The sequence below is a fragment of the Brachyhypopomus gauderio genome, chromosome 5 (genome assembly GCF_052324685.1).
Source record: "Brachyhypopomus gauderio isolate BG-103 chromosome 5, BGAUD_0.2, whole genome shotgun sequence".
NCBI classification, from domain to species: Eukaryota; Metazoa; Chordata; class Actinopteri; order Gymnotiformes; family Hypopomidae; genus Brachyhypopomus; species Brachyhypopomus gauderio.
The window spans coordinates 29185984-29206082 of record NC_135215.1 but is presented as its reverse complement, the minus strand read 5'-3'; the positions used below and the strand labels follow the sequence as shown (position 1 = coordinate 29206082).

The window sequence follows — 20099 nt, the reverse complement described above, 5'->3', positions numbered from 1 at the left end:
TGAACATAAATATACACTCACTCATGCATGTTAAGGTATGTATTATACAACTCAAACTGTTACACCAAAGAACCAGTGTAGCAGTGGCAAACTTGCTTCCAATGGAAAGTTTTTAGATTTGATCTATTATTTAAAAGTGTGTTCTGCCTCCTCTGTGTAAACCTCCCCACTGAATGCTGCTTCCACCATCCCAAAGCAAAGCTGGTTTTACAGTTCTGATTAATGGCAACTTTTGGACTCAGAGCAGCAATGACCCCTCCAGACTTGTAACTGTTGTGTTTATTAAAGAAAACATAATACATACAGACAGACTGAGTGGTATACTATGTATCCAAACCTTTGTATAGTTGGTAGAAAAGAGGAAGTGTCAGTTTCTTATTTTTCCTTTTCTTTCTGCTCCTTTTCTTTTTTGTCTTTCTCTGCTTTGGCCTCTTCTGCTTCATGCTTCTTGATCAACTCTTCCACCTCTTTCTGTTTCAGGACCTTGATTCTGGTCTTACCGTTCTCTCGTGTCAGCGTGGCTATCTCAACTGGAGACACACACAAACGTGTTACATGGCATCAGTCACAGGTTCAGATGGAAAGTTGCACAATCAGCCAAGTATGAAAGACACACTGCAAGCAACTCCAAACCACCGTCTTCATACCATCCAAGGACACAACAGAAAATGCTGCGATGCTGTTTTGCCAAGTTTACACAGGTTGGGTAAACAAAGGCTGCAAATTTAATGCTTGTGGCACGGGACTCAGACAGGGCTTTCAATGCATAATGAATGCACTGTCATGAGTTAGTGACAGCCCAGCTCAAATAACCAGTCTAAGGTAACCACCCCCCTCACTGGGCACACGTGGGGACATGCCCACCTTTCTCTGCAGAGAGCTTGCTGACATCCATGGTCTTGTTGAGCACTTTGACGGCGAGTGCGAGGGCTGTGGATAGAGTCATCTCTCCCTCTTTAAAATCCTGCTTCAGCATAGACACTGCAGCCTACGAGCAACACACACAAACATGCCTGTACTTTGACATTCACTCACAAAATGACCATAATCATCTTCACAGCACAACATGCAGCATGTGAAGGGGGAAATCATGGTTATATTGCCTCTGTAGCATCAATTTGCAAAATGTGGCAAAGGAGGTGAATAAATGTAAATTACACTGCTTTCAGAATGCAGTTGATACAACTCGGAGAATGTTCTCGAACACCGATGAGACACTGCTAATGCTCTGGCACCCTCTATAGGCCAAGACCTCAAATAACAGTGTACTAAGTACACAGCATGATGTACAGAATCAATATTTAAAAGAGGTTAAGGCAATGTAAATACAAAACCAAGAAACCTTCAAAAATTACACATTACAATACATACTATTTATTATTATGTACATAGTACAAGAGTGAACTATATCACAAACACGACTTGGTCTCTGCCATCTCAGTGCTTAAAACAAAGAAAGATATAATCCTTTGGTAACATTCACGACTATCTACTCCTAAAAGTCACACCTAGAATGTCTGGCGATTGTGCAAGAGAAAAGCCCATATCTCTCCTGGCCAGCAACAACCCCAGGAGATACACCTCTGTTCCTCTCAGAAACTCCTCCCCCTTCATCAAGAGTGATCACTGTAGACATCACGTTGGTCTGGATTAACAGATGTCACAGTGATGCAAACTGCTGGAAGCCTCGAGAACACACCTGATTTGCTTACTTTCTTGTTGCCCTACAGAGCTGATCAGGTACACCACTGCTACACCTAAGGCTGCCATTAAAAAGCTACACAGCTCATAAGATACACCTACTGCACTGTTGTTGCCGATGCAGGTGGCCTTCCAGCCCCCGTAATTTCCACTGGGGTCGCTCTGGTACAGCTGGAAGCCATAATGCTTATCCCAGCCCATGTAGAGAAGAGACACGCCAAATGGACGCTTTCCTACACACACACACACACACACACACACACACACACACACACACACACACACACACACACACACACACACATTATCAGTTAACAGTCTTTCTTACAGTCACTCTGTGAAACAAAAAGAGCGTGTACAAGTCATGCTGTGGCACCTCCAAACTGTGTGTAGGCTTGTTTGATGTCACAGAGAGTTGTAACCAGCTGTTCACAGGGAATGGGCTCCTGGTACTGGAGAAGATATCTGTACACACACACACACACACGACAGTGGGTAAGCACCTTATCTTTTTTTTTTAATGAAAATGTATTTCCTCTAGTTCTATTATTATTGGTGCCCATTTTAATGGAAGTCTCAGCATCCTGGTGCCTGTTCACTGTGGCTCATCTTACCTCTGTGCAATCAGTCTGAGTTCATTAGTGAGGACATTGGCATCAGATGTGATTCCTGCTACACTGCATGCCATATCTCTGCAACACAAAATGAGGTTACCATGAACAACTGCCATTTACCTCCAAAATGTCTGATCACATCACTGTAAGCATTGCAATTATTACAAAATATGCTATTACTTCCTACTAATGCGTTAATTTTTTAACTACTAGTGCAGAATTGTTTTATTAACATAACACAACAAAAAGATACGTGCTTCATTAGTTAATCAATACTACTGTTTCAGTAATTTTTCAGTAATGTAACCAGCAAACAACCCCACCAAAAATGTCACTAATTTGAAAACTGCAAAGAGACCAAATAATTATATGTCAAGTCTAACTGTATTGGTGTGATACAGCTACACACAAACACATTAACCTAGGCAATAATTATCTTTATATTGTAAATCCTCCAGGTCCGTCATAATATTCTTACAGGTTTTCTGGAATATGCCTACAGTATTGCTAGAATGTACACGGAGATCTAATCTACATCACTCCCAAATCTGATCTAGTGTCTCACAAATCATTTACTGAACCTCAAGCAACCAAAAATCCCAACTGTGCAATTCTGACTCACTCGTTGAGTTTGTAGATCTTCTCTGAGAAGAACACCTCATCCAACAGTTTGTGGATATTCCTCCTCTCTGCTGCCAGAAGTACGCCATCATTAGCTAGAATGCCCAGACAGGTGCCAGCATGCCCAATAGCCTCCATGGCATATTCCACCTGATACAGGCGCCCTATTGAGACAGAATACATTTTAGTATCATTCTCACATCTTTTCTCCCCCCAAGTAAGACACATTACTTATATACTTATATACATTGCAATATGAACAAATAACCAAACATCTATTTCCCAGACCCAAAGGTTGGTGACATTGTTATTGATTTATCACTCAAAGGACCAAACTGAACTTTCCTGCAAACCCCCTTTTGTCTTCTCAATTCTTCATATGACATCATGGTTTTCAGTTTTGGATATAATAGTTTGTGGAAAGAAAGTAACTAGGGACTCTAAAGCTCCTCTAAATAGCTCTATTACAGTATAGCTCTATTTCAGTGGCAACACTAAGCTAAAATGAGGTCTAATATTCTGGGAAATGGGAAACAATCTGTACATTCAGTCAACTCCGACAGACGTTGCTAAATAACTACCTTCAGGTGAGAAGATGGTCGTTCTTGAATCATATCTTCGAGACTGTAAAATATATTTGTTACATGAAATAAAATCAGAAGAGTTTATTAGTGTTGGTTCAACATAAGCAGCTGTGTAACATATAAATAACCGGCCAAAGTGACTCACCATTACGGCTAAATATATGAATCCTGCATACACAAAAACGCAGTTTCGTAGCTTTGCTACCTGGAACAATCACAAAAGAGATCGTGTATATAAAACAATCTAATTAGACTAAAATTATATATTAAATCATAATAAAATAACGTAGGATAAATTACAGCTTTACTCGAGTAACACGACATGACTACACAGAAACAGAAAGTAGCCGACAACCTACTCAGCACTCCACATATATAGCTAGCAAAACTAGCCAGACAGCACCGTTATTACAAATACATGGCTCAAAGCCCGATATAGACATATATTTATATAAAATATAGTTATGAGTAACTAGTAAATATATATTATTTTGTTCATGTCGTCACATTTAGGGACAAAACAGCAGCAGAACGTGCAGCGTCGCGCGCGCTGGCTAACAGGCGATGAAGCAGCAACTTTCGTTATTTAGCAACTAGCAGCTTCAGTGAAGACCTCAAATTGTATTCACTACCAAATTCGGGTTAGAACAATATTTCTAGTCAATACGTCTTTATTATTGCCTTAATTAGGAAACCCTACTGAAGCTAATTTCACAAAATTTAATTTTAATACCGTTGTTTCGCTTGTTGTACGCTTGTTTCTCGCAGGAGGCTCCGCCGGCTCGTGAAGCTAGCTACCGTTTGACCATCAGAGCGCTTCAGTGGGACTCACAGCGCCCACCAGTGGACGGGATGAATCACAGCGCCCACCAGTGGACGGGATGAATCACAGCGCCCACCAGTGGACGGGATGGCGCACAGCGCCCACCAGTGGACGAGATGGCGCACAGCGCCCACCAGTGGACGGGATGGCGCACAGCGCCAAGCTAGTGCATTATACTTAACACAGGTTAAGTACTAAAACGAAGATTGCTATCTGGTGGGTTACTATCACTGGAACCTTTTTTTTTTACTTTTTCAAGCTTTGTTCAAGATCTTATGAGACATAACTGATATCCTTCAAGTTTCCCATTTCATAGGGACTTGAGAAACAATGGTGTCCATTATCTATATCTAAGGTTAGTCCTTGGCGTTCATTTAATTCTATTTAGGACAGTACAACCTACTTCATCTTGAGACAAAAAAGTAACAACAAACATACTTCATTGTTTATTAAAAATTATTTACAACAGCAAAACTCAAATGTTTCTTTCAATACTAGAAGAGTTAAATTCCTCATCTCTTCCCCCATTTTTAGTACGCAGATGTGATTGCATACTGTCCTCTTATGGAAAGGATGAAAATGATAGGATCATCAATACAGCCATAACAGCTTTAGACAAACACTGTCATTTAAGTTGGACATATATGGTAGCTATTGGTGCGAAAAGGCAAAAAAAAAGGCCAAACCTTGTAATAGAGTGAAATGCATAAATGGACAATGGATCCAGTGAGGATCACACCTTCAAGGCAGATGACATTACGACAGAGCAGTACCGAAACATGGGGGTCAGAAATGTACTTCACTGGCAGTAATAAACAAGACGGTGACTGATTTGGTTCCTGGTTTCGGTAATTAAAGCAGCAGTAAGCAGCATTCTTGTGCTCTGCTCATGGTTCCTGTGACCCATGATCCTCACAGAGATCCACTTCTAGCTTATCAGTATATAGTGTGTTCCCTGCTGGACTTGAGGGTCTGTTAAAGATGGACATTTTCCCAGAAAGTTTCTTATATCTCTACCTGTATGATTGCCTAAACAGACAAACATTTACATGTAACAAAGTTTGTTTCCAATTTGAACTTGTTCACATAATAATCATTTCTGTGAAGGATCACCATCATGGTATGTTTAAACCCACTAAATCATAACGGAGCTCATATCATATTAAAGTTCTTGTCTAACAGTAACCAGATGCTCAACATTTCATTACCAGGCAGCGCACTCCCTGCTCACCAAATTCTCCATCAGAATCAGAAAAGTCTAAGGTATTGTTCTTATAAACAAATATGACAGGAAGTGTGATTAAACTATAGTTCTCAATTAAAAGCAAAATCAGAGGCCACTTTCAACGTGGCTAAAAGCCATTTCTTGGAATATGTCACAAAATGAAAACACCACGTTTATTGCAGATACAATATCCAGGCATCAACGCTACATTACAAACATCAGTGATGAAATGGATCTACAGCAAAAGAAAATCTGCACTGCACTGGACAAAATAAATAGTCCTTCCCCCCCCTCATATAGATGGCATTATGTGCATAACAAACAAACAAACAACAACTACAACAACAAAAAAAGGGATAAGTGAGGTTGGGCATTGTTTGACGTCGTACAATCGTACACTCTAGATTAAAACCACCCCCCCCCCCCCAAACAGGTAAACAAAACAAAAACCCACTGAAACAGAAAGCAAGTTCCACCCAATTGCCTGTAAGCAGAATAGCAGAAGACCAGAAGTTTTGCTTTAAGAAGCACCAGCAGGTGGTGGACATCGTGTGGTCTGTGCGGGAGCCTAGCACCAGTTCCGTGGACGTCGACAGTGAGCCCACCGACGTGCTGAGTGAGCACTGCAAACAGAAACACCCACATACACAGGCATCGAGGACCACGCTCCACAGTGGGGAATCAGAGAGTAAACAGTGCTAGTTAATGGAAGCTCTAGAAATCTAGCACACTGTGTAGAATCTGGATTCCTTTTCACATCACCATAGAGGGCTGTAGAGAAAGAAACAGACATTTTTCTGAAGTGCAGGAGAGAGACGTTCGCCTGAAGCTGCCCTGGAGTGGGCCGGAGGAAACAGCAGGAAACAGGCACAGCAGAGTCCAGGACCTGAACATAACCGACCAGTCGCTCCGTCCAGAAATATCGTCAGCTCCCCCCCCCTCCCCCGACAGCTCTACAGCCAGTACGTCCTCCTGGGGACCAGCAAACTAGCTCAGGATCTTCAGTGCTCCTGAGAGAGGCTCTGGACCAGACCTCCCAGTGCTGATGAGGCAGGCTGGAGGGGGTCACTGCAGCATTCTACGGACCACGTGCTTCAGGACGCCTCCATGCTTGTAGAAGGTGACGTCCACCTCGTTCTCAAACAAAGCCACCACGGTGAAGCTCTTTCCGGTGCTGGTCTGGAACACAAAACATGAATTCATACAGCTTTTATGCTATTTCACTTATATGTGAAGCAATCTTATTCAAGTGCACATCCACTGAAGTTCGAGTTAGCCTACCTGCACGGTTAACTCTTGATGGGTGGTGATCTGCTCCGGCATGAAGATGGAGAACCTCTCCTTCCCAGAGAGCTGCAGGGAGTCAGCGCTCTGACCAGGGAGGAACTGGAGAGGAGCAATCCCAATGCTCACCAGATGGTTCTTGTGCATTTTCGCAAAGCTCTCTGCGATCACTGCACGCACACCCTGCAGACCACACGCGCAGAGTGAGAAACCCACAGCTTCAGCGAGCAACCAAAACGGCTCACACCATTTCTGAACTGCTACCATGCTGAAATGTCTAAAATAAGATCCTTAGGCACAATGGAAGGAGGACTGGTTTAGTCTGCCTGAGGGACTGGTGGATCAAACGTACCAGCAGGTAAGGCCCTTTGGCCGCCCAGTCTCGAGAGCTGCCCGAGCCATACTCCTTCCCCGCCAGGATGATGAGAGGAACTCCGTCTCTCTGGTAGCGCTCGGCCGCCTCGAACACGTCCAGCTAGCACAGGGGTCGAGCAAACACAGCCTGTTAGCACAGAGCATCGCGCTCCCCGAGACACCCGCCTCTGAATTGTGGACTGCTGGCCCTCACCATCTGGCCAGACGGAACGTGAAGAGTTTTGGGGCCAGTTTTGCCAACGAGTCGGTTCTGAAGTTTGATGCTGGCGAATGTTCCTCTAGTCATCACGGCATCGTTTCCTCTCCGCGCTCCGTAGGAGTTGAACTCACGGGGCGTCAGGCTTGGCACACGGAAACACAGACGACAGGTCAATTAAAAAAACAACCAACCAGCGTGGGTCAGTGACAAATCAAGTAGCAGCCAGTCCTCAGTTTAACAGCAATTCAAAACCAAGTTCTCACAATCGGGCTGAAATGCAGAACCTTCCAGATCACTGCTGGCTCTCCTGCACCTCACACACTCTGGCCCCGATTACACCTCTCCACCATGAATTATTAAACTCTCTGTCCTCTCTGCGTTATGAGAACTACCATGGTACAAAAACTCTTCAGATTTTACCAAGCTGTAATAATACGCCACCAAATAATTATGAGTGATCAAACGGAGACCCAGACAGAAGATTTGGTGCTCTGCCAGTCCTGACGGCACAATGGGGGAGGCTGCAGACCTGGGCTACTGCACTGGCAGGCTGCAGACCTGGACTACTGCACTGGCAGGCTGCAGACCTGGACTACTGCACTGGCAGGCTGCAGACCTGGACTACTGCACTGGCAGGCTGCAGACCTGGGCTACTGCACTGGGAGGCGCGTCCACCTGGGCTACTGCACTGGCAGGCTGCAGACCTGGACTACTGCACTGGCAGGCTGCAGACCTGGGCTACTGCACTGGGTGGCGCGTCCACCTGGGCTACTGCACTGGGTGGCGCGTCCACCTGGGCTACTGCACTGGGTGGCGCGTCCACCTGGGCTACTGCACTGGGAGGCGCGTCCACCTGGGCTACTGCACTGGCAGGCTGCAGACCTGGACTACTGCACTGGCAGGCTGCAGACCTGGGCTACTGCACTGGGTGGCGCGTCCACCTGGGCTACTGCACTGGGTGGCGCGTCCACCTGGGCTACTGCACTGGGTGGCGCGTCCACCTGGGCTACTGCACTGGGAGGCGCGTCAAGAGGAGAAGACAGCACGTCTAAAATGTCACCAAAATTCACTTTCCAAATAAAGCTGCTGCGTCTCTCACCGTTTGCTCTGGAGGTACTTGGCAGCTGCACTGACGCGTGAGATACTGCCAGCAGGAGAGATGTGATCCGTGGTGACTTTGTCCCCCAGAAAGAGGAGTGCGTGTGCGTTCTCCATGGACCCGGGGCCGGACACCTCCTGGGGGAACAGGAGCTGGAGCATCATCGGAACATCAGGCGACCTCAAAAACGTACGACGTGCCCACACTTACAAGTCTGCTGAAGAACGGAGGGCAACGGATGTACGTGGATTTGGGATCCCAAGGAAACAGCACACCATCTGGAGCGTCTGTGTTGTTCCAAAACGAACTCCCTTTCTGAAAGCCAAAGACCTTCATCACACATCTGACATCTGACACATCTGACGCAGATCACACATCTGACGCAGACGTGATCAGAGATCACAACATGGCACTAAACAAAGAAACTTTGCTAGTATTTACACTACTGATCCAAATTTGATTTAAAGTACTTATAGGAAAAAGTTAGAATATACAAAATATGATTTAAAATGTGTTTATAAATCATCTGAGTATTAAAGATATAATAACACAAGATGAGTTTACATACTCGTGGTTTAAATACATTTTTGCTCAGTTGTGTAAATATGAAAACCATGCGTCATTTTTTTGCGCTCTAAACCTAATTTGAACCTTAAATACAATGCAAACCAAAAAAAGCTTTTCTCTCTCTCAAAAACCCAGAAGAGCTCAGTGCTGGAAGTGAACAGGATGGCCAGGAGGCCCATAAGGAGGCGGAGGCCCCCTGCGTTACCTGTATACGGCTCCTCAGCTCTCGGAAGATGGACGCGACCACCGTGCTCTCCTCCACGCGATGCACCTCTTCCTTAGACGGCCACAAGTCCTTCAGGAAGAGCTCCGTACCATCCGCCCCCACACCTACACGCCCAGCACGGCGCCACACACAGGAAACACTCTCAGTCTGCCATGACTTGACTTTGCTAAATGTCCAACACATTCAACCACATAGACGATGGGGCTCCGGGTCTTACCAAGAGGGTCCTTCTCGAAGTCGATTCCAATAGTGCCAGCGATGGCATATGCCACCACTAGAGGGGGTGAGGCTAGGTAATTGGCACGCACACAGTCACAGAGGCGTCCTTCAAAATGCCTGTTACCAGACAACACGCCACATGCTACCAAATCACCCTGAGGAGTGGAGAGCAACAGGTTAACACTGTCTTGTCCTAATTAGATGCAGTTTATGATATAGTGGGAAAAAGCAGAGAAGCGTGAGATCGCACCTGTGTGATGGCATCTACCACAGACTGAGGTAAAGGTGCCGTGTTCCCTACACAGGTGGCACACCCATAACCAATAACCTCAAACCTGGAACACAGCACAAAGACTTGTGGTAAGGAACAGATGAGAGAACAAAATGGGGGTTTTAGGAGGTCAAACAACTAGAATGTTAGTTTATTAGTCTCCCGGGGTCAGACGCCTTGGGGAGATTCTGGTCTACTACTGCTAAGAACCACTTGCTACTGCTGAAAACTAAAAATGACTGACACCTCAATTTTTTTTATACCACAAATAGATTGAGATCCATCTTGAAAAAGAAATCCCAAATTATTAATTAAATATATTAAATATTTCACTGTAAATGTCTGTCACAATTCTCTCCAAGTCAGCATCAATCTCCTAATTTCTGTCCTTTTATTTCACTTGATCCTGCGCTTGACCAAAACTGACAAAAAACTAAATCGGTTGACTTTGAAACTGTAGCTGTTCACCGAACTGTCCACACACAAAATAAAAGGCTTTCCCCATAGTCCAGGTGCAATAACGGTGCAACCATGCCTCTCTTATTAGTACTAATTGCTTTAAGTTACTTTTAATGAGGAGATACCATAGACTTCACAAACCTTTTTCAGTCTCACAGATATACCTCGCTCTGAAAGGCTCATATAACTTTACAATGTGCAAATGTTTGCTAAGGCAGAACAACAAATATCTGAATCGCATCGGACCAGTACAAAACATCGTACAGATGGGCGTATATACAGAGTGTGTGTGTGTGTGCGTGAGTGCGTGCGTGAGTGAGTGAGTGAGTGAGTGTGTGTGTGTGTGTGAGTGAGTGTGTGCGTGCGTGCGTACCCAAGCTGGCTGAGGTAAGGCAGCACTCCGCTAGCGTTGAGGTAGTGTGTGTGTGCGTGCGAGCGAGTGTGTGTGTGTGTGTGTGAGTGAGTGTACCCAAGCTGGCTGAGGTAAGGCAGCACTCCGCTAGCGTTGAGGTAGTGTGTGACCATGCCGCTGCCCGGGGCCAGACTGGTCCTGATGTAGGGCTTCACCGTAAGCCCCGCCTCCACGGCCTTCTTTGCTAGGAGACCTGTCAGAACAACACATCCCGTGTCACACTGGGAGCACTCGGATGCCTCAGACTACAGGCCAAAGCTCAGACGTCCATACCAACACCCGTTTGCCTCGATTGCATCTGATATCGGTTATTAAATATAGCATCTGAATATGAAACATCCTCCTTTATTCTAGGGGCGGTTAGCTTGGTGACCTGCGGTCAGCATGACGGAGGGGTTGCAGTTGTTGGTGCAGCTGATGACCGCGGCGATGACCACTGATCCGTGGGACAGCATGTACTTGGTGCCCTCGTGGAGAAACGGCACCGTGGCGTCTTGCTTCTCACTCGGAATGTGGAACCCTTTAAAACCCACCTGAGAAACATCAGACAACATCACAGTCACGTCAACACCATAGGTCACTGCAGCTGCTGAAGCACTGTTGAACTGGGCACCGGAAGACGACGGCCCTGTCCTCGTCTTCGTGAAGTTTGAGACTCGCCTTCTCACGGAGGCAGGTGAGGAAGTCCTCCTTCATGCAGGAGACAGGAACCCGGTCCTGTGGCCGCTTGGGTCCACTCACGTATGGCACGATGGAGCTTAGGTTTACTTCAATCACCTAGAGAGGGGACGGGGCACAAATCAACCCTGCCACCTGCTACATTTACCCCGCTACGCTACATACCCCTGTGATGTCAAAGGAAGGATTTTCAATATCTGTGAGGATATAGCATCAATCCAAACGCCCACATTTTTTATGTATTTGTACATAAATAGCATTAAACCACTGATGTTTGAGACATGACCGCAGGCCAACCTCGGAATATTGAGGGTCGTCTGCCTGGTCATCGTAACTCTGGAAGAGCTTCACAGCTTTGAGGTAAGTTTCCAAAACTTCAAGTCTCTCTTCTGTGAAATCTTAAGCACAAACACAGAACGGAAAAAATCAGCGTCAAAGCCACCCGTGCAGCAGCAGAAGACCTGAAGAAAGGCCACTTGTGTCCTTACTGGTCTGCTTAAAGTGCTCGAGCGTGGCGTCATCCACAGGGAAAAAGCTGACGGTAGCGTTGTATTCAGGGCACATGTTAGCTATGGTGGTCCTGTCTGCCGCGGAGAGCTGAGACACGCCGGGACCGAAGAACTCCACGAACCTGCCGGCGATAGCGGTCTGCCGAAGGAGCTGCGGACAGACACACGACACCACTCTGAGCTCAGCGAACCTGGGCCACATCGCTCCAGATATGCGAAAGGTTTGCTGGTCTACGCGCTACGATGGGAATAGTGCTGTATGACGACGTGGCTGTATGACGACGTGGCTGTATGACGATGGAGGGGATAGTGGTGAGAAGAAGTGTGTACCTTTGTAATGCCGAGGACTATGTCTATAGATGTAGCCAGGGTGCTGATGGACCCCACGAGCTTGCATCCCACCACCTGTGGTAGAGTCAGTGAGACTGGCTGACCGAGCATCACCGCCTCTGTCTCTATACCACCGACACCTGAGGGACAGACACAGATGTAGGCAGGTGAGGAAAAGGCCGAGATGGAGAGAGACACGAGTGAAACGCTGGTCTTGGCGTATTAGGCAACTCAGACACGGCAGCAGAGCACAAGAGCACAACATGCTGTTAATCAGTTACTGTATTTAAGGTACAAGGCTCAACATGTAGAGGCTTTTCAGTATTAGGCAACAGGATCACGTAAGGGAACTCATGGAAGGATTATTACAAAATGCCACTCAAAGCGTTTCACCACGCCAAGAAATGATTTTCTCAAAAGCTTGAGAAATTCTCTCACACCTACAAAGGCTCGTGCATTTGGGAAACTGGCGTGTATCTGTCAGTCTCTGAAAGCTTTCTTGGGAATCAGGCGATCGGTGATGCTAACTACAACGTCCATGTTTAATTCATGTCTTGAATACTGCAGCTTGTGTGAAAGAGTTCACTCACCCCAGCCGAGTACACCCAGGCCGTTGATCATTGTAGTGTGCGAGTCTGTGCCGACCACACTGTCAGGGTAGATGAAGCCGTCTCCCTCCTGCACGACCCGAGACAGGTACTCCAGATTGACCTGGTGCACCGACCCAGTGTCTGGAGGAACCACGCTTACGTTCTTAAACGCTTTAGAACACCACTGTGGAAGAGCAAATAAAGATTCCCAGTTATACACTATGGGAGAAAATGTACCGGTACTGGTCACGAAATAACCGTCAGAATTCAGCATGGACTCCATGAAACTGTGTTCTTTAGGCTCAAGAGCTAAACCACAGTGTTACCTTGAAGAACTGAAGTCTTTCTTTGTTTCTAACGAGCTCCATCTCCTGGCTCTTGAGTGCCGTCTCTTGCCTGTGGAGACGTAGGGACAGAAACGTGGCGGACGGTCAGACCTTGCGATGGCACTGAGGGGCAGATGCGTGCGGGGTAGTCGTTCTTACTCAGAGACGGGCTGCAGGTGGAAGGGGCAGAGCAGCGGGGTGTTCTCGATCTGCACGGCGGGGGTTCTGCCGGGCCCGGACGGGGCGTCGCTGCAGGAGCCCTTAGCGCAGCTTCCCCGCTGACCCCCACACTGAGCACCGTGGTGAGGCCCCCGTGAGGACGGCCGGGCGGAGCCAGAGCGAGGCCCCGCCCCCTGCCCATCACCTCCACCGGGGTTTGGGGCGTTCTGAATAGCACTGAGGACACAATGATACCCAGTTAAGTAAATACAAGTATAGGTTACAAATTATCATACGTGATCATTACAGGACATATGAAATACGTATGAATTCGAGCTGCCAGGAGAATTACCACTTGTTGAAGTCGATCTGTAATGAATGATCTACTATGAGGTCAGTAGGACACTTGGGGTTAATGAGCGTGGGGTCAAGTCCGTGCTCGGCCACTGCATCCCTCATGGCTGCTAGGTCAACCATAGCTGGGATGCCCCTGAGAGGAAGCAGATTGAACAGAAGCACATATGAGTCCAGAGTCAAACGTTGGGGTGATTACGGAGCTATAAACCGTCCCACGCCTGTCGCAGCCTGATTCTCACACAGGGCTGGAAGTCTGTTCACACGGAACATGGGGGGCAAACTTGAGATCTTTACGAGTCAGAGTGAGACTCCGGGCTAGGGGTGCACGATATGGACTAGAATTGCGATGTGCGATAACGTTGTTGGATATCCCGATATCGATGTGAACCACGATAAATTAAGATTAAAATACAGAAATGTAGTGTCTCTCTGAACAGCAGCACGTTAATTTGTTTTGTTTTTTACTGTGTAATGAATCCAGAATAATTCCAAATATTTTGCAGGTTTATTCAACAATAGATTAAATCTAGGTTTATACTTTCACGAGTGAGCGACTCCGCACACCTCGTTAACCTCCGCGAACGGCGGAAGCGTTTATCTTGCCGTGTCACATTCTTTGCAGTGTTGTCCGAAACGATATGTAGGCCTAGTAGTATAAAAAACACCCCTCAAATACAGGGGAATGAACTTTTACCTGACCAATTTTAATGTTGCTTTGTGTTTCAGGTTTGAAAAGTGCTGGAATTTAGGCTAAAGTATTTGAAAAGGCTTGAAATTGTAACTACTTCGTTTCACAACAAATATCTGTCTGACTGAACAATTCTCTTGTATTACGTTAACAAATACGAGCCTCTTGTAATTCCAGGACGAAACATGAGAGAACGTGAAGACGTTAAGATTGGGCGTTTTGAAAATAAATATCCATTAAATAATGTGATAAAAAAGCGAATTATTTCGAATCATTTAGAGTATATGTATAAATATTTAATTCAATAACGTGCTGGGAATTATTGAAATGGACCTTGAAAGTGACGTACAAGTGCTTGAATTCCACCTTGTATAGGTGTATGAACCTATGAACCCTGCAAACATGACTGTTCTCATTGCGCCGAGACGCGGCGCGCGAGAACTTTAAATAAATAATAACATTAAATAATGTGATAAAAAAGCGAATTATTTCGAATCATTTAGAGTATATGTATAAATATTTTATTCAATAACGTGCTGGGAATTATTGAAATGGACCTTGAAAGTGACATGCAAGTGCTTGAATTCCACCTTGTATAGGTGTATGAACCCTGCAAACATGACTGTTCTCATTGCGCCGAGACGCGGCGCGCGCGAACTTTAAATAAATAATAACATTAAATAATGTGATAAAAAAGCGAATTATTTCGAATCATTTAGAGTATATGTATAAATATTTAATTCAATAACGTGCTGGGAATTATTGAAATGGACCTTGAAAGTGACGTACAAGTGCTTGAATTCCACCTTGTATAGGTGTATGAACCCTGCAAACATGACTGTTCTCATTGCGCCGAGACGCGGCGCGCGCGAACTTACAAAATTCGAGAGGTGCACGACCTCGTGAATCGACAGCGCGCGAGGCAATTGCACACGGGCGAAGCCACCGCGATTACGAGTTGTTGCGAATGTGAACTGGAGACAAATTAAGTATTATATCGCGATCGATTCTTAGTGTTGACTTGTAACTTCCGCAGTAGCCCAACTCAAAAGTAGCCCAAAAAACCGCACCCCGCGGCCCCAGAATTTTTACCCGCGGCTGGATTTTCAAACAAGCCCAATTTGGCGTGAAAACCGAGAACCTGGCAACTCTGCCTCACTCTGCCTCTTGCCTACTTACGTCACGTGATCATAGTCTGCAGCGCGAATAGCTCCCTCTATTGCTGGACGAGGATAACGCAATTTGAGTTTGCTGTTATTCAAGGAGTTATCGGCTCTTTCGATGTGTTTATCGTGAAACTTCACATCGCGATAACGATAAAAATACGATTAATCGTGCAGCCCTACTCCGGGCCGACAGCAGTCACTCAAACGTGACTCACGTGAAGTCCTGCAGAAGCACACGTGCTGGGGAGAAGGGGACCTCAGCCTCATTCTGACACTCCTCCCAGTTCAGAATGTTCTGCACGTCCTCTTTCTTCACGTAGAAGCCGTCGCACTTGCGTATGGCGGCCTCCAGCAGCACGCGGATGGCGAAGGGCAGCTTCTCTGCAGGAGCAAGAGCAGGACAGCAGGGAGACTCGCACTTTACTCCTCAACATTTACTCCTCAACGGAGACCAACAAACCCCCAGAACAGGAGGAGCGGGGCTGGAGGAGCAGTGATGTGAAACGTTACAACGTTGCCAATATTAACTAATGAATGAATATCATTAACATTAGCTAATATTAAGCAGCACTGGTATCTGAGAAGACGTACATGATTCAGAATTAATTGCTATGTGAGGCATATTTATGAACTGAAAACATTCCATGCTTTTAACCAGTATAAATAGATCTGAAGAAGACTTCTGGATTTCATACACATCAGTGAGTTTGCTGCATTCTCTCTCACTTGTGTGTCTGTCTCTGTCTCGCTCGAGAGAGATAATCTGTACTTTTCAAAGGAAAGAGAGACAGACAATTGAGAGAGAGAGAGAGAGAGAGAGAGAGAGAGAGAGAGAGAGAGAGAGAGAGAGAGAGAATCTTTCTAATGGACTATAGCAGATCTCTCAGGACGTTTTCCTTTCCAGTCTTGGCAGTATGATCCACATTTTAGTCAACATCTTTAATGACATTCAGGACATCTGAGAAAAGTCCAGTTTACCAGGTGGTACTTTTCTTAAGTAAAACACCATGATAGTGGTGCCCACGCCCTGCATACGTTTCCTCCCCTTCTGTTCAGCAGAGTCTGTGGTGCTCATCTTCAACAGTGCTCAGGGCCACTTCAGAAAAGGGCCTCCTTCAAAATGTCCTATATGTTATGTTTACCCAATTCACCTCAGCCCTAATGGATTTAATTGCTGGACCAAGCCTGATAATGACCCCGTGTTGTCATGTATTTTCTTCCCTTGATCTTTCAGTCCACCAGGAGTTACTTACGCCATACTCCTTCACATCCTCTAAGAAAACATTCATTAGGCTCACCAAACATTAATTATGCTCACCAGAGGAACCCTTCATATTCTGCCAGCATGCACCACTGACCTTTGATTGCTTATATGTTGCTCAATTATGAACACCACCTGCTTCACTGAGCGCCTCCCCAACTGTGAAGCTACACTTTTGCTCCATGTTACTGCCAAAGGAACTTCTGTTGGTCTTTCTCTTTGCCTTTTTGTTATTCCACCTTTATGCTGTCCACCCCCTGGTTTAAAATGGAACTGGTATGTTCAGGACTGTCAATGCTGTGACCAAATCTTCTATTGTGCTGACTAATTAAATAAATGAACACAGCAGTTCAGAACAAAGAAACCCAATAATGTCCACTCCGAGATACAGACCCCCTCTATTGTCTGTATCCACACCTCAGCAGGGATCGTGAGCAGTAGAGAGCTCGGAGGACGCCTGTGGAGAAGATATGATCTGATTTCCTCTCTTCACTTACCATATTTGGTATCCTCAAGCTTCAGAGGGTTGAAATATTTTCGAACTTCATTTTTCTCAGTCTGTAATGTGTCAATCAAATGGCCAAAGGGGTGCTCTGTGCAAAGACGAAACACGAATCAAAATCCTGCTTCATTAATAGTATGTTCTGAAATTAGACAGTCTTAATGGTGTAAAGACATTATCTTTCTCTCAGTCCCTTGTAATCATACATTGTAATTTTGAATTCACAATTACCGTTAGGCTACATCATCTCCTTTTAAATTTGTTTTCCCTGAGCATGGCCTGTGAAGTGCTTAAAATAACATTATTATGGTGGTTTATTATTACAATTATGATGATTCTGTATGCTCATGACATGTAAAGCCTTGGGAAGTGTTAAACCATTAAATCCATGAAAATGCAATTAAAATCCTCCATGAATTTTAACAAGATATGTACTTAACATACGTTAGGTGTGAAGCAGAGGTATAAGAATTGAAGAGAGCATTTTACAAACAGAGAGATAATTACTAAAATTGTGCTTAGCGTATACACCCTGTGGCGATGGGTAGGGCTTCATAATCCATTGCAGCATAAATCAATCATCTAACAACCTAACCATTGTCTACAGGTGTTAAGGTAACAATATGTTGATTTTGGCCGTGCCAGATTTGTTTAATCTAGCCAAAATAAGCAGAATTTTGCTGAGGCTTCCAGGTATTACATTAAACAATTAATGAAAGTCCATCATTACAAGAACAGTTTCTCTCAAGCTCCCTTGGTGGTTTTCTCCAAATGCTCAGATCTACAACTTTAACATAAGAAATTAATAATAATTGTCCCAATAATGGTGAGACGTGTGTGGGCTTGGAGGGCTAAAATGCTTTAGTCTACAACTTTAGCATTGTTCTTTCACAGAGGAATAATAACGCTCTTACTAACTGAAAGCATGTGTGGGCTTGGAGCGACATTTAGAATAATCCTCCCAGACTTCTTCACCATAATTAACAAAGTAGAGGTAGTCATCATAATACTGACAGTGGAAACAAAACCCTAAAAGGTGCCTCTCATGGAGGTATACCTCAGGAATCATATGAAATGAGAATCCCCTGCGTCTTAAAGAACCAAATAAAAAACAAACAAAAGGGAAAAAATTATACACTTAAAGGTCATTAAGGCTAATAATATATATATATATATATATATATATATATATATATATATATATATATATATATATATATATATATATATATGCAGTCAAATCCATGCCTATTCCTTACTGAACAAGAGAAATGAGATCTCAAATCAGTCAAGGCAGCATAAAATGTTATATACATTATTTTAGAACATGTTTAATGAACACAAACTCCATTCTGCGACATCCAAAACATTTTCAGGCAAAAGCTTTCACAGACAAATTCAATAGGAACCAGTTGGACTAGAACAACATTTATGTAAATGAACTCAGAGACACTATCCAAAAGGTGCATTTAGTGAGGCCTGTTGGGTCTCACACAGTTCTGACCACATATGAGGGGAAATGGCTGCAACACTGTGTTAGTGGGGGCCGGGAGGGAACCCTGCGTTAGTGGGGACCGGGAGGGAACCCTGCGTTAGTGGGGGACCGGGAGGGAACCCTGCGTTAGTGGGGGACCGGGAGGGAACCCTGCGTTAGTGGGGGACCGGGAGGGAACCCTGCGTTAGTGGGGACAGGGAGGGAACCCTGCGTTAGTGGGGGACCGGAGGGAACCCTGCGTTAGTGGGGGACGGGAGGGAACCCTGCGTTAGTGGGGGACGGGAGGGAACCCTGCGTTAGTGGGGGACCGGGAGGGAACCCTGCGTTAGTGGGGGACCGGGAGGGAACCCTGCGTTAGTGGGGGACCGGGAGGGAACCCTGCGTTAGTGGGGACAGGGAGGGAACCCTGCGTTAGTGGGGACAGGGAGGGAACCCTGCGTTAGTGGGGACAGGGAGGGAACCCTGCGTTAGTGGGGACAGGGAGGGAACCCTGCGTTAGTGGGGACAGGGAGGGAACCCTGCGTTAGTGGGGACAGGGAGGGAACCAGTCTCTTATCTCCACACCATACTGCACTCCTCTTTCAATGGTCTGCATAGATTAGCTCGAAGAGACCCGCACCAATAATAACATTGACAAACATATTAACATGGATTATTCCGGGATCTAGTCACTTTAAAACAAGACAATTTAAAACTCCCTCGATGTACTGACTCCATATAAGTCTGCACTGAAGTGTATTTAAACAGGTCTGGAGAGGTAATGTGCACAAGGCAGGATTAACCAGCAGGTCACCTAGTTGTTTATCTACGTTCATGTACATTTAGGTCTGGTCTGTCATAGCGATAATTATCGCCCGTTAGCAAATGCTGCATGTCGGTGTCACAACACAACACTGAGGGCCACTGGCGTTTGTTGGCGAGCTGGCTAGCAAGAGAGCTAATCTAGTGGGTTAAATGTCAGATTATACAGGGAGGGTTAGCTAAGAAGCTAATCTAGTGTGTTAGATGTTTGGCTATGAGGGAGGGTTAGCTAAGAAGCTAACGCCGCCGATGTTGCCGTTAAATTGTAGCTGGCTAGCTTTCTAAGAAAGAGGCCACCAAAGCAGCGATATCACAAAGACACCGGTGTAATATTATCTAGTTGTAGCTAATATTGCTGTTAAGCAAATCACCGCTTCACCTCGTCCAGTGAGAAAAGGCCAAAGCTCACGCGGAATGGACTACACATCCAAACAAGGGCGCTTACCTTGATGTGAGGAAGTGGACGCCATGATGACTTCTGAAATGAACACGACTCCTCTCCCTCGGACCTTGGAAACTCCTCCGTGAGAGTCGTCCAATCACAGAACACCCTGGAAA

The 20099-nt window shown here is 45.5% G+C and overlaps 2 protein-coding genes and 1 long non-coding RNA gene across 3 annotated transcripts; all 3 read right to left on the bottom strand.

The window, feature by feature from the left end:
• Positions 1-261: 261 nt before the first annotated feature.
• psma4 (proteasome 20S subunit alpha 4) lies at positions 262-4391 on the bottom strand. The gene is made up of 9 exons (XM_077006933.1): positions 4254-4391; positions 3666-3725; positions 3518-3560; positions 2938-3100; positions 2316-2393; positions 2078-2166; positions 1804-1934; positions 865-988; positions 262-530 (listed from the first exon to the last, which is right to left on the bottom strand). The coding sequence occupies exons 2-9, from the start codon at positions 3666-3668 to the stop codon at positions 376-378; spliced, it is 786 nt and encodes a 261-aa protein (XP_076863048.1). The 5' UTR covers positions 3669-3725; positions 4254-4391; the 3' UTR covers positions 262-375.
• Positions 4392-5727: 1336 nt separating this feature from the next.
• ireb2 (iron-responsive element binding protein 2) lies at positions 5728-20081 on the bottom strand. Its single transcript, XM_077006928.1, has 22 exons — positions 19987-20081; positions 17241-17336; positions 15698-15863; positions 13624-13761; positions 13272-13508; positions 13113-13182; positions 12787-12970; positions 12197-12336; positions 11846-12017; positions 11655-11755; positions 11340-11456; positions 11053-11212; positions 10737-10872; positions 9788-9872; positions 9536-9692; positions 9298-9422; positions 8736-8840; positions 8526-8662; positions 7421-7568; positions 7205-7327; positions 6850-7035; positions 5728-6747 (listed from the first exon to the last, which is right to left on the bottom strand). The coding sequence occupies exons 1-22, from the start codon at positions 20009-20011 to the stop codon at positions 6634-6636; spliced, it is 2922 nt and encodes a 973-aa protein (XP_076863043.1). The 5' UTR covers positions 20012-20081; the 3' UTR covers positions 5728-6633.
• LOC143515036 (uncharacterized) lies at positions 7579-8519 on the bottom strand. Its single transcript, XR_013131010.1, has 3 exons — positions 8250-8519; positions 8072-8101; positions 7579-7955 (listed from the first exon to the last, which is right to left on the bottom strand). It is a non-coding gene; the product is annotated as an uncharacterized LOC143515036 (long non-coding RNA).
• Positions 20082-20099: the final 18 nt, after the last annotated feature.

Bases quoted from the DNA above. Each gene is read 5' to 3' on its own strand.
- psma4 (XM_077006933.1), bottom strand. The intron at 3,101-3,517 runs GTAGTTATTTAG...CTGTCTCAATAG, and splicing joins GACCATCTTCTCACCTGAAG to GGCGCCTGTATCAGGTGGAA. The intron at 989-1,803 runs GTAGGTGTATCT...TGTTGCTCGTAG, and splicing joins GCATCGGCAACAACAGTGCA to GCTGCAGTGTCTATGCTGAA.
- ireb2 (XM_077006928.1), bottom strand. From the start codon at position 20,011: ATGGCGTCCACTTCCTCACATCAAG. The intron at 8,663-8,735 runs GTAAGTGTGGGC...CTGTTCCCCCAG, and splicing joins CTCCGTTCTTCAGCAGACTT to GAGGTGTCCGGCCCCGGGTC. The intron at 7,328-7,420 runs GTGAGGGCCAGC...CCCCTGTGCTAG, and splicing joins ACGTTCCGTCTGGCCAGATG to CTGGACGTGTTCGAGGCGGC.